This window comes from Meleagris gallopavo, chromosome 2 (genome assembly GCF_000146605.3).
Source record: "Meleagris gallopavo isolate NT-WF06-2002-E0010 breed Aviagen turkey brand Nicholas breeding stock chromosome 2, Turkey_5.1, whole genome shotgun sequence".
NCBI lineage: Eukaryota > Metazoa > Chordata > Aves > Galliformes > Phasianidae > Meleagris > Meleagris gallopavo.
The window spans coordinates 3,634,335-3,652,280 of record NC_015012.2 but is presented as its reverse complement, the minus strand read 5'-3'; the positions used below and the strand labels follow the sequence as shown (position 1 = coordinate 3,652,280).

The 17,946-nt window shown below is 41.3% G+C and overlaps 1 protein-coding gene across 3 annotated transcripts in view; it reads left to right on the top strand.

Annotated features, from left to right (window-relative positions):
* CFAP61 (cilia and flagella associated protein 61) overlaps positions 1-17,946 on the top strand; it is a 93,149-nt gene that overhangs the window by 49,476 nt on the left and 25,727 nt on the right. For all 3 annotated transcript variants that reach the window (XM_019612506.1, XM_010706407.3, XM_019612507.2), the window contains exon 17: positions 3,572-3,699. In XM_019612506.1, coding sequence (XP_019468051.1) covers positions 3,572-3,699 — 128 coding nt within the window. The remainder of the gene's footprint in view (positions 1-3,571; positions 3,700-17,946) is intronic.

The window sequence follows — 17,946 nt, the reverse complement described above, 5'->3', positions numbered from 1 at the left end:
GGTGGTGGGTTTTTTCCCTATGAATCAAATGGAGCTTGAAATTAAAACAGGCCTGTTTGTTCACTTTCCTGTTTGCCTACCAATCAATATTGCTAATCTTGACACTAGCCTAGGAACAGATCTGCTGATTGTTTTCACTCCTGATGGTTTTTAAAGAAGCGGAGCCCAAATTATGTACATCCTGTATGGCAATAGTTATTATTCAGATTTCTCTGAGCAAGTGCTCAGGTAAAAGCATTGCAGAAATGCATGGAATCACAGAAAACAGGGCTGGGAAGGTGCTGCTGGGTGGAGATCCTCCTGTTCCTTCCAGAAGTAGTGAAGGATCTGCCAAGATGCCATTTACACGGGTAAATCAGTTCCACGTTCATCTGTTATTGCCATTAACTCAAAGTTCAGCCCCTCTGAATTCAGTGGCACTTCCACATACTTTAAATTTAGCAAACAGTTGATTGGTTTTGGCTGAATAAGGCTTAGGCACTCAGCATGTGATAAAATCAAGTCCAAGCCTGGAACAGGTTGCCCAAGGAGGTTGTGGATGCCCCATCCCTGGAGGCATTCAAGGCCAGGCTGGATGTGGCTCTGGGCAGCCTGGTCTGCTGGTTGGCAACCCTGCACACAGCAGGGGGTTGGAACTGGATAAGCATTGTGGTCCTTTTCAACCCAGGCCATTCTATGATGATTCTATGAAGTCCTGGCTTTATAGAGTCTTTGCATGACCAGCTGCAGCGATGGCTGTAACAGCCCTCCTTGACTTGACACGCTTTGAATGCTTTACTGGGATGCATTTACCAGTACCCAATTCAGAATACCCCACTGCTTCTTTCTGTCAAAGCTAAAATCCTCAGTCCAACTCATTTTTCATTTTTGAGATATATTTTTTTTCTTCCAGTTTTCATCATTTCTGTTGAAACAAACATAGAATTTGATATAAAACCAGTTCTATTTTAGAAACAATTGCAGTAAATGCATTTAGATATCCTACAAAGAGTCCCGTAGCTCCAGGGCCCATTGCTTAAAAACAAATCTAACAGGAGCTAGAAAACACTCTGTGTTGCTGTTTGTCCTACCAATGTATGTTGTGAGTAAATACACAACAAATACATTCCCAGGCAGCATGCAAACGGAGTGGGTGGATCTGGGCATGCCCAACGGATGTGTGATATTCCCTCACCTGCTTTGAAAGTGAAAAGTAAGATGTGCATTCAAACGTGTTTGCTAAAACCAAACCATTATTTCATTTTTTTTCCCCAGCTGGTTACTTAGCATAGAAGGATGCAGGAAATTGTAATGCTGTGCATATTGTGCTATGAGATGATGAGCGAGACATGATTTATGTGCAGGATTTGTGTTGTTCTGAGAAATACCAAAGTGTTTCTAATAGAGGTGAAGTCTGAGGCCTTTAAGTGGATGGCAGTGACTGTCCACGTGAACAAATATCCCTCACGGTTTAATCAAGAGAAGCTGTCTCTGTCAGCAGCTGGAATGGAAGCTGTAGGTGGGCCCTCTGCCCTCCCAGGTGGAAGCAATGTGACAGGCGGTGCGGTGGCAAAAGCTGGCAGATAGGAGAGGAGAACGGAGGAAAAGAAATTAAAAAAACCCTCATTTTGATAATCAACAAAAGGATTTTTCACTGAGCTACGTATACCTGTTCTAACAATGGCAACAATTGTTTTTTGCCTTACATTAGTTAATGATTGCAGTTTTATTTAATAAATTGGATAGAAAATAAACAAGTTAGAGCTTGCTATTGACCTATCAATTATGATGTCTGATTACTCCTCTGGGGAACATATGTAGTCATTTGTCCTGACATTTTGTTAAAATAAGGTGGTATTATGGGACCAATCCACCTAATTCCTTACTCCCTGGGGCTATTTAGTGTACTTAGCTGCTAGAAAGGTGATTTCTGAAGCATGACAGCTGTTGGTGTTGGGGCCATTGTGTGGTGTACAAAAAGAGTTATATTCTGCTCATATGCTGCCTTTGTATCATTGGTACAGAAGCCATTTCATAAATTAGATACAACTCTTCCCTAGAAAATTGTATTACTGCTTTATATTTCTTTGCTGGAGTACATTAAAAAGTAAAAATAAAAGCACTGCAGTGGCAGGAGATGTTTGAACTTGGCATTGCTGTAAGGACTATTGGGCTTATCCTATTAGCGACTGATGCTGCTGTCTAGTTGTTTTGGTTGATTAGATGCATTAGAAGAAGATTCTCTTCATGTTCTTGTTACCATTTTATTAGTTCTGTCAAAAGCCATGTCAGCCCTCCCAGAACCACGCCAAATTCTGCAGGTTGGCCTTACCCAGTTAGTGTGCTATGAATGCAGGAGTACAAGCTTTATGTTGAGCAGCACTGTTAGGTGGAGGGATGACTTTAATAATTTTCATCTGCTCTTCCCGTTTCCTAAAATCTTTTCCAATGATTTGCACATCAGCTCACATTCGTGTTCAGTGAGATACAGAAGTTTTTTTCAGTTTCTGAAATGTTTCATTCGGAATCATACTCTTCTTACTGGCAGGTCTTGCTGTAAGAGGTGTTTTAGCAGGTTAAAAAGCACTGGCGTTGGATTAGATGGTTCCACTTGTTCACAAAAATCTGAAGATGTCTTATATAATGACAATCTGAGCAGTGCTGCAGCTGCTCCTGGCAAGGGCTTCTTGGTGGCTGTGAGACTGCAGGCACATAACTGAGCCTCACACAATTGCCTTCTCCATTAAGCAGCCACCATAGGCTGGTGTACTTTTGAAGATATCTTCTGGAATTTTCCTAGTGGCATCCAGCCCCTGAGATGAATCTCGCTTACCACTGGATGTCATCCTTGCACTGTGTAGAACTACAGTCAGAAGAACATTTATCTGGCAGTAAAAAAAAAAATGCTGCATGACCAATGAACACATTTATTTGCCACATTTAAAATTGTTTGCTATGTGGCGATGACAGCGTGCAAATAATTGACCCCTAATCCTTCCTTAAGGTGTGGGAAAGTGCTCTAGTGTGGCACACAGCTTTGGTAGTGGGACTGTTGAAATCCCAGCTGGAGGTCTCCATCATTGATGATGTTGTTTGGGGCTCTCAGTATGTCATGCTCTTCTTGAGAAGGTCAACGGCGTTAGCGTAGCTCTAAAATAAAGTACTTGTTCTTCATCTGTTGCACTCTGCCAATTCATATATAGAGAATGTTTCCCCTGTCATGGTATAGGATGAGTTTAGAGGACTCAACTTTATCAACATTCTCACTCCTATTAGTGTCTCTCCTGTGGTGTCTTTTTCAAGAGAAGCTAGAACATTAAGCTTCACTAATTATTTTGTGAATTATTAAGCATGCATATATTTCACCATTTTGGTATTCTTTGTCTTCTGTGTTAACTTACGTGCATGGAAAAATCATAGAGTTAGTCACGTCAGTGACCTATAATAAGTTTTGCATGAATGCAAGGTAATGCATGGCTGATAGTGTAATGATTCTTAGCAGACTTTTCCAGTTATTTTTCAAGAATATTTATGTCATCTTGAACTTTATTCATTCACTCATTCAATTAATTAATTTATCTGTTTATTTCAGCCAAGGTATTCACTGAACCACATAAATCGAAAGCTAATAATGGAATCTAAAGTGTCTATCAACAGTAGAATTGTGGTGGTTGGTGCATCTGATGTTGGAATCTCATTTCTGGAAACACTTGTTTTTTGGTAAGGTTTTTATTTGATTTCCTTTACTGAGAAAATACATTACCTTTATTTGAAGGCGCTTGCTTCCTTCATGTAAAATTCATCTCAGACTCTTTCTTTAGCATAAAAGATAATAATTAAAAAAAAGACATGCTTTGGATCCATATCCAAGTATTAACCATTAAAACTCTGAGTGTCTAATTTGCAGACGTAGAAAGACTGGTGTCTCCTAACAGGCTCTGATTTTCAAAAGTGCTGTCAAGGTTCCTTGTAGATCCTCAAAATGAAGGCCAAGAGAAAATGAGAATTCCACATACCTCGTGTCTTTGACCATTGCTCTTATACGTAAATACTGTAGGTAAAGATTAAGTCCAAAGCCCTTTGGATGGTGTGCAAAGCACTACTGATCTTTAAAGCTTGTTTTGCCTATTAGAATCACAGATCACTGTCTGAATTCCTCCATTCTTCTACCTCTTTGTGGTGCTGTTTCCAGAGCTGTGTAGAAACATCCCACGTGAGCTTCTGGAGTTGTCATTTCTCTGTGCTGCTTTAAGGAGAAGCAGCATCTTTCTGCTTCTGATATTGGTGTTTGGGAGTGCTTGGGAACCACAGCATTGCTATTTCTGGCTCCTTTGCCATTTTTATTGTAGAGTGTGGGAAGGGGCTAGGAGAAGACTCTCCAGCAGTCACAAGCCTGACTAGTGATCCACCAAGAGAATAGGCTGAATGCCCACATTACAGAATTTTTTAGCAGTAAAACCATCAATTAAATTGTTCTGTTTACCTTGAGTTATCCAAACTGGGGTGAAAAAACAGTATGAACTGTTTTTGAAGGGGAATAAATGCATGCAGCTGTTTTTATACCTCCCACTCTCTCACCAGAGATAAACTGGTGGGAAAGGTCTGTTCTACAGACTTTCCAAAGTTAGGAAGGGGAGACCCTCTCTGCTATCCCACCACTTACCCCTCTGTCTGGGGTTCTTAGAAGGTTGGTCTGTGTGTGCAAGAATGCAGTTCTTACTCACTTGTTCTTCTCCAAGTAGATTCAAATACAGTAGAATAAAGTAGAAATGTCTGAGAGCATTACAAAATAAGAGAACCAACCGAATCTGTCCCCCTTAGCCAGAAGCTGTCTTCCTGTAGTGAACAGGATACACAAGTAGAATCAATGTTGTGGGGAAATCCTCTCTCCCTCTGATGCACCTCAGCCAGAAGTTTTATTTGAACCATAATCTAAGTAAGAGTTTGTGCAGAACAAGTCCTTCTCGTACACCAGAGAGCACTCATCTTCAGCACTGCACAATTGGAGTGCTTATGAAAAATCGAGCATTGCGTTGAGAATGCAGAAGGCAAGCAGTAATTAGTCCAAATGTCACAGAATTTGTATTAACATACGTATAAGTTTAAGAAATATTTTTTAACTTTCTTAGCAGCAGTTAAAGAAAATCTCCTGATCGATGTGAAGACCTTTTAATACAATTTAGTTTGATTTACTCATAATTTTCTAATACTCTTTGCAAAGGTTACATGCACTAAAAATAGCTAGATTGAATCAATTTGTAAGCCCCTAATCCTTAAAAAGAGGAAGTGGTTTTCTCCTCATTATTCTTCATACTTAATTATTTTACATTATCAGTCACCATGGAAACACACAAATGTAATTCACTTACCTACCTAACAATTATTAGGACTAGATTTTACAAGTGTTTTCAACCTGTTTGAGACTGAATAAATATAGATTTTTCAATGGACAGAGAAATAACAATAAGAACTGTCTTCTCCCTGGAGCCTTGCAGACAGCTGCCCTGGTCCCATTGTTCTGTGCCAGCAGCACCGTAGCTCATGGCCAGTCTGCCTGTGGGCACCAGGCTTCTCCACCGGGGCAGAGATGGAACTTTACAAACCCTGCTGCAGTGGAGCAGTGTGTGCTGTGAACTGCAGTTTTACAAAACGTTTCTGCAGTCCTTCACTAGGGTCCTTAGTTCTCATGGAGAGTTTGTTGAACTAGATCCCTGCAGAGGTCATAGAATCGTCAAGATTGGAAAAGACCGCTGAGATCATCTAGTCAAGGTCAGAGTGCCAGTGTGGCCAAATCAGTGCTGGTTATTTCAAAGGGCAGAGCAAAATATGCTGCAAGTGTATGGAATGACCATCTAGTAGGGGAGGATTCTTTCTTGTGCTTGGGGTACCCTGAGCCCTGGAGAATTGCCTCCGTTGCGCTTAATGTAATGCTAGGTCAGTGAAGGTGAGCTCATTAGTCATGTGTCACCATTCAAATAAATATCTCCTGCTGATTTCTTTTTTCACGAGTGTAATCGCATTCAGACATGCTATAAGCTATAGCGCTGCTTTTCTTTAGGATGCATTGGATAGAATTTTATATTCTAGGAATGGCCAAGTGCAGGAGGAGCAGCAGACAGTCTGAGCCTGCCCGTCTCATGGCTGCCAGGAGGTACAGGTGGCAACGATCTCGGGCTGCACCTCTGCTGCAGCTGGCGGGCACATGAGGATCTGCAGCTCACCGGGCAGCGGATCTGAGGCGCTAGGAGGAGGGCAGCACGTTGCATCATAAATTGCTGCAGTAATTAACTTCCCCGCAGGAGCGTGGCAAGCAGGCAAGGAATTGTAATTCCCACAATTCCTGCATGAGGGTCCTCCTGGGCAGTGCAATTATATGCTTCCCCCCTTGCACAAAGCCAGGACTTAGGTCACTCTCCAGCACTAAGACAAAGCTCACACAAATTGCTGCGCCATCCAACCGTTTGTGGAAGCAGTGTAAGTTCAGTGTGCTGGCCAGTCCTAAAAGCAAAGAGGCAACTGAAGGAATATTCCCATTGTGAGAAAGCAGTTCAGCCCAGCACACAGCCTCTCTTTGCCTCTATTGTTCCCTGCCCTCCAAACTGTTGTTGCTGCCTCTCCTTTGTTGTGGATGTAGAGAGAAAGGCAGTTGAGCCCTGGAGTGAATCCAAAGGAGGGCTAGGCTGAAAACAGGCTTCCTTCTTTTTTTAGTTTCCCTTGAGTGAATTGGGCTTTAAAAAAACTTAATATATATATATATAACAAGTAATTTTTTTTTATGAGACACTGCAGTAAAAACGTGGCCTTCACTCAAGTTTGTGATGCTGGCTCAGTAGTGCTGTCATATTATCATGAATAACAACCCTAACAGGGAGTCTGATTTAAGACTAATGGAAGTTTTTAAAGTTACATTTTTGTTGTCCCCATGCAGATCAACTGTACCTATCCTTAATTTATAAGCGAAAAAGCTGTCTTAAATGTTCAGCTTGCAAATATTAAATGAAAATTGCATCTGAAAATGATTTGACACTGTAAAATCTGTTTTTGTGAATGTAGAACGTCAGTACCTGTGTGTATCAGAATGGGAGGTGGGTTCCAACCAGGATTCCACCAGTTCTTGGAGGTGAGCTTCAGCAGGAAGAATAGCAAATACAGTGAAATAGCTGATGTCAAACACTGCCAACAGCCTGAATCTGAAGTACCAAGCTGAAAAGATCTCAGTTAAACCACTCATTCCCTACATGTCGGTTCTGAAGAATGTCAGTTTCAGCCCAACATTTTAATCTTTTCCTATTCACGAATACTGAGACGCTTTAAAAAAGTTCTGAAAGCAGCATTTGTAGCTAATTGTGGTGCAGGATTCACAGAGCAACGTGCTAACTAGTGCTCTCTGACAGCAGGTGATTGAAGTTGGGCTGCAAGAACGCCAAAAGCTTGCCCAGAACTATCTTGTCATTGGCCCCGGCGCAGTGAACCAATTAGCTTTTTATCCACCTCTTTGCATATAGCTGTGGAAAGCGTTATTGTCTTGTGATTATAGGGAAAACCCTTTTTAATCCATGATTTTGAAAACCTTCTTAATCCAACCTCTGGTGTAAACAATGGCTTACTCTCCGAGGACATCGCAAATATACATAATGTATTACACAAAACAGCAATAAATGAATGGCAGCTACGACCACGGTACTTTGTATGAAAATGTGAAGTATTTCTCTTTCAATTTGGATGCATTAAAAGTGGTTGTCGCGTTAAAAAGCGAATGTGTTACAGCGGGTTTTGTCAAAGCCCTGAGTTTTCTCTTTAAGTAAAGTTAGAACCCGACGCAGGGGTTTATCTCAGATTAGCATAGAGATGGTTTTTAAAGCACAGTTTCTGACAGAACAGCTACAACTGCCGTTATCTGGCAGTGCAGTATTATACAATATCCTGCACATCTGTCCTGCTTGGCAATAGTTAGCATAATGCTTGCTGTTTAATTAGGCTTTTTATCTTTGCATTTGTCTGAGAACATCTGAAGCCTTCCATGTTGCCTGTCACTAATTAGTTGACTAATTAAATAGTTAGTGCTTACTTGCTGATCACAGAGCTAACACGGAATGAATGGTTTAGTGATCTTCATTGTTTCATACTATCTATCTTTGCCACATGAATTGATATACATGGGCTTCCTTTTGACTGCTGTTTTTTCATACCGAGGCAAACACTGAACAATGTTGCAGTCGACCATGTGTTCGGTGTCACTGGCCCCGCATCCTTCAGATGTTGCTGCCTTTCATCATCTCTGGTGAATAGAGATCAAGTTGGGGCAGAGATGAATCCAATGGGTCATATCTTGCCTTGTTGGGCAGGCAGCAACACAGCGAGCGGTCGGTGACTGATACAAAAACTAGGGGACAGGATATGGGTCCACTTCCTAACAGCTATCTGACATGCTTCTGCCAGAAAGTGATGCTATATGGGACTGATATTTCATTATTTTGCATTTTATATTCTTATTTTAGAGACAGTTTTCAATTTTTGATAAGATTATTTCAACTTTCCATACTTGTTCTTAAAACGTGTGTAAAGACGTGCCTGAGCCCCAAATGTTCTTTCACTCTTCCAACTTTGCAATATCTGGGGATTTTATTTTGTTAATATTCATATGTGAATATTCATAACTTCTTTTTGTATATTAAAACTGATCTTGGGAATAGTGGTTTCCTCGTAAAAGGGATGCTTCAAAATTGCCATGAGCCAGAAGAATGTTTATGCAGTTCTATTTACTGGGCCCTGCCTGGTGACTGAGTGTGACATGAGCGTGGCTGTGTCACCAGCTCTGTGTGGAGCCTGGTAACCTGACTACCTGAAGCAGCTCTGGCAGCTCTCTCATCAATGCACTCAAAGCAAATAAAGAAAGGCCTTGCGAGTGCAAACACCGCATTTACATTTCTCAGCTATTTGCTGTTGATAGAGACGATGTACTTTCTGTTCTGCTCGTATTATTTTTCATGGTTTTAAATTTGTTTCCCGGGGTTGTTGCAGAGGTGGAGCTACCCAAACTTTCAGACTGGCTGTTAGGAACAATTCCTCCTCCCAAAGAGCGGTGAGGCAGTGGCACAGCTGCCCATGGAGTGGTGGGGTCACCTGGAGGTGTCCCAGAGCCGTGGGGATGTGGCACTGATGTGGGCAGTGGGCACGGTGTGCTGGGGTTGGACTGGATGATCTTAGTGGTCTTTTCCAACCTTAATGATTCTGTGATGGACTGTTTACTTTAGTTGGAGCTCTGCAGTGCTGTAACTTGTTCCCTTCCAGTCCCCAAGCACTGTGCTGTTATTGTGTGAATTGTAGCACATCTCACTGTGCTGTTCGCTTCCCTGTGAACTGGTAACGAATCTGCATTAACCGAGCACAGTTTTGGATTGTTGTGTGCCACGGGGGGCACAGGTCATTTGGGAAGGATCTGCTGGAGAAGCATCACATCACGCTGCCCTGTTAGAGATGGGCACTTCACAGCTGTCTCTCTCTGAGCTGGTTTCGCTGGGGCTGCCATCTCAGAGAGGCAGCTGTGCTCACCAGGCTGCCAGGAGGCCTGGAGGTGCTGCAGGGCCCAGGTCCGCAGCTGCTACATGCAGATGTTGGAGACCAGGAAATTTGTGTCCCGATCCTTCCCACACTGCCAGCTTTCTGTCAACAGAATGCGGTGCTTTTTATGAGCTGCTTCTCTTTCTGCATCTTCTTGCTGCCAGGAGGAGAAACATTGGTGCAGATCTCAAGCCCGTCAAATTCAAGGGGCATCTCTCTTTTGACAGACTCGGGCATGATTTTTCAACAACGTAGGTCGCTCCAAAGGTAATGCTTTGTATTTACTTCCATGAAAACTAAAATGAGATACAAAGAGCACAGTAACAACAAATGATGGAACAAATTCTCAGCTACAAAACTTCTCAACATAGTCACCACCATTAAAATGGGAGGCGTTACTTCTGGAGCAGCTCTTGTATGTGAAGGCAGCATTGCCAGATCTTCACCTAGCAATGTGATTGAGTTAAAATTTTAATCACCTTGGCAATTACATGGACTAACATGGGATAAGTACAAGCTACACAAATAAAAACAACTTATTTTTGCCTTTAACTGTTGTCCAGTAATGTTAAAAATGTTCCATTAACAAGTTGGAATTTGCACTACAGGTGATTTGCTGAAATATTCACACAAAATAGCAACACCTTAGCCACACTATAGTTTTGTATCCCATTTTATGGTATTGTTGTGGATGATGTGTTGATATCTCACCTGGATATATTTAAATAAATAGAGACTGTAACTACCAGGGCCATCACTGGATATCCCTTATTTTCTGTTTAGAAAGATAATTGCCTTGTTTTATGCTTCGAACAAGACAAAATGCTGAAATGTTTAAGGAATGAAAATTGAATTTTTATTTAGGAAATTCTCTAGCAGATGTAATGGTTGGTGGTGCTTGTATTTGGCCAAATTCAGAACCAGTGTGCATTTGGGATGATGGTAGCTGAGGGTGTTCCTGCATAGGAATGTGCATGTGTCTGATTCAGGTATGCATCTTGTGTGGGACAAGAAAAGAGCTGTTCAGATTCTTCTGTTCTGCCCTATAACAGTTGATAGTATTGGGGCTTTGCCATCCTTTATCTAATAAACAGCATTCTGGAAACATAACTAAAAAAATCTGTAGTTGGGGGTTCTGACAAGACTTCATTTAGCTTGTATTTGCTGGAAAAATGCAATTTGTGCACTAAGTATGTAAGTAATCGAGTGCCCACCACTCAGTGTTGAATGTTATGTGTTTTAATTGGCGTGCGTGTTCCCAGCCTGGTGTACTCCTTGCAAGTGCTGGCAAGATGCTGTCAGTGAGAGAAGAGTTTAACAAGAAGTGGTTAAAGGATGGAGCAGAGCTCAGCTGTAAAATTGCAAGGGTCAGTCTGGGTTGAGAAGCAAAGAATGGGAAAGAATTAGTCTAACAAAAGGAAAAAGACTCAACTGAATTACAGTTGAGAGCCACAATCAATAGAGAAGAATAGCGCAAAAAAGAATAGGAAAAGCTGAGCTGACGCAGGTGAGGAAAGCAAAAACACTGCTGGAGGGGTGGAAGGTGGTTAGGAAGATAAAAGCAGGGACAGGAAAAGGGTGGCTGGGTTGCTTTGGAGAATGAGTTATTGTACGGAGGGGAGTTTGACGGAAGAAAGTGGAAAAGGGCATGTTTGGTAACATTCAGGGAGAAATCAAGATGATTTAGAGATAGGTACATATGAGAGATTAATGGAAGAATTGAAATGCAGCAGAGTTGTGCATGTTTTTAATCGTATTGTCTAGGAAGAAGGCTGGCACAGAGGGGATAAGAAATGCAGGTATTAAAATTAGAAAATTAGAGAGAATCTAGAAATAGCAATTCACAGGGGGAATGATTAAGAAAAAAGAAGACTGGTTCATCGACCCTAGCAGGGGAATGCAAGATTTAACCGAAGAACACTTTTTGAGGCAGGGTGTTGAAGAAGGGTAATCACTCCTTGTGAGAGATGGCACATGAGCTAGGGTCAGAGCAGCAAGGCAGGTTTAGTGAAAGCAAAGAAAGAAGCAGAAAGTATTTACTGAACAAAAGGAGGTGAACTGACAGTCCCAGGGGCAGCAGAAGCATTACAGTATAAACCTTCAATGTGAAGGAAAAAACACCCACCTCTGTTTAAGCTCATGAATAACATCCTTATGCAGTTCAGGTGGATAAATATTGTCCCCCGATGAATTTGGACCAGACGTTAGAGAAAATTATCGCTCTGAAAAAGAAGCATAGGAGGGACAAAAATTGTGTTTGTCTTCAAGATAATGCTTGCAAATTTTATGGAAAGTCTTTTGGCCTTGTGATAGCGGGCACTAGACTCCAAAAATAAGGAGGTGCTTCGAATCCTGGTGGAATTGATCAGATGCAAAGTTTGCGGGGAGAGACCTGGTGAGGAAAAGCAGCCAGCTGGGGGGAGAGAAATGCTCACAGTGCCATTGAAAGATGGTGCTCATGGGTCAAAGTAAAAATAATTTGGCTTTTTAAAGTGTTTCTTGCAACAGATGTAGGAATTGGTGGTTGTGGCTTCCATAGCTTGGTCTTATAGGTTGCTTTCCTTTGGAATACTGACTCTTACACAATCAGTCATCAGTAAAGCTAAAAAATAAAATCTGTACATTATTGAAAAGAACTGCTCCATTCAAGTTTAGGTTGTTTTTGTTGTTTTTTTTTTTCCCCCCCAAGGAGAATGTTATTTTGATATCAGGAGTATCAGGAGACATGACAAAACATTTTGTTGAAGTGTCATTGGGGAAAAAAAAAACAAAACTTTTTAAATAAATAAATTTCATCTTGAAATATTTCATAAATCCATGCAATATTCCTCTTTATTTCTGCTTTAAATAATTTAAAGACTATTTTCTGAAACTGAAGTGGATGGTGTATTTCCAGTGTTATGGTCCATCCTGGAATAGAAACAGTCCTGTTCTGGGAAGAAAAAGTTGGGGATTTTCCTACTGAAGCAATCAACTGACTTATCTTTCTCCCTATGCAAAAGAGTTGATCACATTAAATATGAGCTAATGGCAGTGGGATTCACTGCTTTATGTTTACCAGTGCTCTTCTTGACACGTCTGCCACCGGTCTTTGGAGGAAGACTTATCACAAGCACAGCTTGTAGGGACACCAAAATGTGGAAAGCCACTTTCTGGACCCTTGCATTGAAAGGAGCCCCAGCAGGGACCCTTCTTTCATTCAGCAAATTCATTCACAATCTTAACACTTTTTCCTAGGGCTGATCCAACGGAGAAGTGCCTCATCTTTGTTTACTTGTAATTAAAGAGGGATAACTTCTAGATGGACATCTGTTGGGCAGCAGTTAAGCTAAAGCCACGTTCTGAGGTTTGTAATTGGTTCTTGAGAACAGGCTTTTGGCGATTGCTGCAAACAGTAACCCCTTTCTGCTCCTGTTACTGACCCTCTCACTAAAAGCTGAACAACCAAGTAGTGTGACACAGGCTGCAGAGCCTTCACAATACTAGAATGGCATCATGTAGCACCATACGGGGAAACTCTTTTGCCATGTTATATTCATACATCTTCCTCGCTGATTTTGTGCTGATTTCTGCTTGTCTGAGTTAAATGTAGGTGCCTAAAGAGTGAAAGTAGAAAGGGAGAGACTGCTTTAGTTCTGCCTGAGAAAGCAGTGTGGAAACACATTACTCTTAAAAGTTACTCATAAGGGAAGTCTGCAGTAGTAAGCAATATATTCATCACTTAAAATGTGCATGAGCGTGGGATTATTATTTTTTTTTGCACTAAGCTGACATTTTTTATTTGTAGTCTTGCAAAATGTGTTAGCAAATCATTTTGTTTTGGAGATGTCTGCACTCCAAGTCACATCCTGATTACTTTGTTCTTGAAATGTTTGGGATCCAACCTAACTTGGATAAAGCATGGTGTTATTTGGGTCAAGGAGAGGTTCTGCCTCTACCTGCCTTCTAGCATGAGACGTGTAGCTGGGCACTGTGAGTTTCTGTGCCCTGAACATGAAGTATTGCCTCTGAGTTTTAACATCACCTCCCATCTGGGGTTCCTCCGTTCCCCTAAAATTCGAATGGCTCATTTCTGGTTGCAGAGCAACATGGGAAAACTTCTCTGATTCAAAGGTCTGCTCATGCAAGAATTTCTCAACCTAATTATTTGTAGTGCTGAAAACAGATGATTTTTTATTATTTTTAGAGCTGTTTAGAGATGCAGTATGAAGTTCTCTGCTGCAGGAAAGTTGAGGTTATAGCATAATTATGGCTGATTATTTGTGATAATGAGGAGGCTAATGAAAGCAGTTAATTACATAATTTGTTCAGGCAGTTTTTAACACTTAAACCTTTGCTGTTGCACCACGCACTTAAAAAAAGCAAACCCAGCAGGCAAAAAATTCAGAGAAACTAGGCAGGAATATTGGAACCAATTTGCAAATGCTAGCAGATACATATAAAAATGATACATATATAAATTTAGTATAAAACTTTTTTGTTTGTTTCTCCCTTTGCCTGTGCTCACAACAAATTGGCAATGCAGTTTTATTTCAAGGACGAGGGTGTTTAGACTTGCTTTTGTAGCCGTCCTCTAGAACTGTGCAATGAAACTCAATACCTTTTACTTATTTCCCTAGATACTCTAATCCCTCCCTGCTTTACCAGTATCTTTGAGCTGTTCTTCCCTTTGTATCCACAGCAACATGAATCCCTGCTGGAACTGCTTACTTTGATAATGTAGGTGCAGTTGTTTAATGTTGCACTGGCTCAGGCTCTTCTCTTGAAGACTTTTTCACCAAATGGGAACATGTGCTTTTACCATACTTCATATCAATATATAAGTTAGAGGCATGTAAGCCATTTTTCTTTACATGCACTACCCATTTCTTAGAGCCTGTTTTGTTTTCATATTGTTAGGAGCTTTTAGGCAGCAGTAGGGAACCGACAGCCATCATAAATAAAACCAGCCTTTTGTTGGCCTGGAAATAATAGTGCTCTGTGGAGAGAAGTGGTGGATGATGTGGTAAGGTGCCCAACAGACACTGACAAAATGCTCAGCACTGTTGCCTCCCCTCTCTGTGCCAGTAGTGACCATGGCTAAGCACTTACAGCTTGCCTGTGTTTTTCAGGCTGGCATTTAAGTGCTTGTATACAGGTTTAAAATCCTGACCTGAGGCAGACCTACTGCAGTTCTCTAATCGACCTTTGTCATATATGAGGCTAGTTTTTGCTTCTATTTTCACATTGAAAGTTTTTGATAATTTTCACCAATGCCAGTTTGCTTAAACCCAACAAATTTTGATCTTAGCTGATGAGGAATTTTACCTCCCTGTTAGCAAATGTAACCATTACTTGCACTGACAGAATGCATTGACAGAAATGATGATTACCTGACATGTGTTTTTTTTAAGGTTTGACATTTTTTACCATAAGGGCAGTGAGGCAGTGGCACAGGCTGCCCAGAGAGGTGGTGGTGCCCCATCCCTGCACACAGCCAAGGTCAGGCTGGATGGGGCTGTGAGCACTGCTGGAGCTGTGGGTGTCCCTGTGCACTGCAGGGGGTTGGAATGGATGGCCTTTAGGGGTCCCTTCCAACTCAAATGATTCTATGATTCTAAGTTGTCATATTTTCAGAATATCACAAGCATCTCATCCTACATTTCAGTCCTTCAAGCTGAAGGCAGTGATTGAAGCTACCACTGCACTAAGTTTTAGAACTGCTAATTCTGCAGGAACGTCTTCCCACTGTGTAGTCTTTCATTCCTGCACAGATGCAACACGTTGATAGCCTGAGAACACGCTGAGGAAAAGCGTCCTCCTGCAGCCATCAGCAGCACTGTGGGGTGATGAACTGCTGTGTGCATCAGAGCTCCTTGCTCTGGCAAATGTTGCAGGTAGCCCAAATACTGGGGGAGGATTGTCTCCTAATGTAAAGGCTTTGATGTTCATCTTTTTGTGGAAGTCACTTGAAAAAATCATTTTGGCTTCCACCTTCTGCTCACAAACTTGCTGCCATGCCAACTTTTGCCACTCTGCTTGCCTCTGATCTCCACTTCTGCTCAGACAACAGCTTACCTTGATTTCTTCTTTCCAGAAGAAATACTGTTTGTGCCATTCACAGTGTGAACTGCAGTGAGATTAGTGACCACAGAGCTGCTTGATCGTGTGCCCTGGTCCACGCAGACATACTTGTGGAGGATCTGCATTTCAGTGCCACAGGGCCGGTGACAAAGCCATGATCACAGAACGCTCTGAGCTGGAAGAGACCTGCAAAGATCATCCAACTGCTGTCTCCACACAGAACCACCCCAAATTCAAACACTGTGGTGTTTGTGTTGTCCAAATGCTTCTTGGAATGCAGCAAGCTTGGTTCTGCAGCTGTTCATGGATCATTTCTGGTGATTCCAAGCTGAGATCCTGGTCCCAGAAGGGCAAGTGCCTGTTCTTGGAGCACAGGCAGCATCAGATACCAGCTCTGGGTTCTTCTGTTCAGCTTCTGACATCAGCACATCCTTTTGATAGCTTTAATCCAATTTTCTTTGTGTCTTGATTTTTTTTCAGTGTAAATGAGGAATCAAAGATATTACTCATGTCATCGTAGTATTCTAATGAGTTGCTAATCAACATTTTGATTTAGTTCTAGTTTCCAGTTCATTAATGTTTGAGGCATATGGGAATGCTGTGGGAGCGCTGAGATAGCAGTAAATAGTAAATTATACAGAGTGAAAGCTCAAAATTAAAGCCTCCCACTTGATGGGGAAGAACTGACCAAACACCATATGACTGTGGAAATAGTGGATGACTGCATATGGACTAGATAAAGGTAGAGCTTCTGGAGAAGAAAATAGTATGTGATCAGATCAATAAAGTGCATCACAGTGCAGTCATGCAAAAGAAGCACATTATTGTTGCCTGCAACCTTTTATTCTACCATTTTTCTGATGCTTGCTTGCAACATTTTCATCCTGAATACCGTTAACATAATTTAAACTTAATGTTATTATAGCAGGTGGATTTGGAGACCTATTGACAAGAGGGCATGCGGTAAATAAACAGTTTCAGCTCTGAGCTGGAAGGAACCTTCAGTGATAGAGGAATCTCTGGGATGTTTGTGCACTGTTGCAGCCCTTTTCCTCATGATTCCATGTAAACTAAATACCAATTGCAATTGCTAGCATTTGCAACCGACTAGAAGTGTTCCATGAGTGCAAATGGCATGCTGCACACTTCAAATTCAGCTCACTGTAAACTTCTGTTTACATTAAGACCACTTCGTATCGCGCAGCCAACATAACGTGGTTATAAATGAAGAGCAAATTCTATTTACACCCACCTCTGCAGAGTGACCTTAATTTAAATGAGAATCAGGCCCATAATCTGTATAAATATATGCACTCTGTTACATTAAGGTTATTTATTACATTGCACTTGGCCTGAGTATGCATGGAGATTTACCATAGATAATCCATAATCCAGAATTAAACTATTAATATGCATTTTGAGAGTGGCAGCCATAACCTCAAAATTCCTTGGTTTAAGTATGACCTTTAACTTTGTTTGAATATATTTTTTAAGTGTATGAATAACAAATTAACAGTGGTTGATAAAAAACATTCTGATTCCTTTGTACCATTTGCATCAATCCATACTTAACTTACACAAAGCCTGGAAGATTAGAAGGCTTAATCACTCATAATATTTATTTGTTTTTAAATGTCAGATCACATTTAGTTCAACATACTGTCAGTCTTGCTCCCACCCCTCCTCCACCTCCCCCCCTCTGCTGTTAATGAAACTATGGTGGAAATTCTTATTTTTCTGTCCAAAGATGTGTGAATCTTAGCAGAATGGCAAAACACTTTGTACCTGGCCTGTGTAAAGAAGTAACTTTCTATATCCTCCTAAAGGATTAAATTAACATCTCGTAGCACATCATAAATGACATACAAATGATCATGGCACAGTTTCTTACTAGATGTCTGAGTAACTGCAGGTTTCCATCATTATGTTTTTGTAAGTGTTTTTTGACTGTACTTCTGCAGGGTTCCAAAGCATGTTCTTTAATCCAGTCCTATTTAGCAAAATGTTTGGAATCAGTGATGCTCACCAGCAATGGATTTCATTTTTCTTTATTGAAAGTTTAGTTTACCCATTGCCTATTTTCCTTGGGTTCAGGGATGAGGGGAAGAGCAAGAGACTTCCTGAGCTGGTGTGTTTAGAGGGAAGCAGAGGAAAATGGAAGTGGCAAGGGCCCTATCCTTGTCCTGTACGAGTCAGTAAAGCTGATGAGGAGGGACAGAAGTCTGCAGGTAGTAAGAAACAACCCAGTTATCTCCGAGTGGCATTCAGCTGTATCTATTTGAAACTTTGGGTGCTCAACAGAAGGGAGGCTGGTGAGGCAGTGGCACAGCTGCCCAGGGAGCG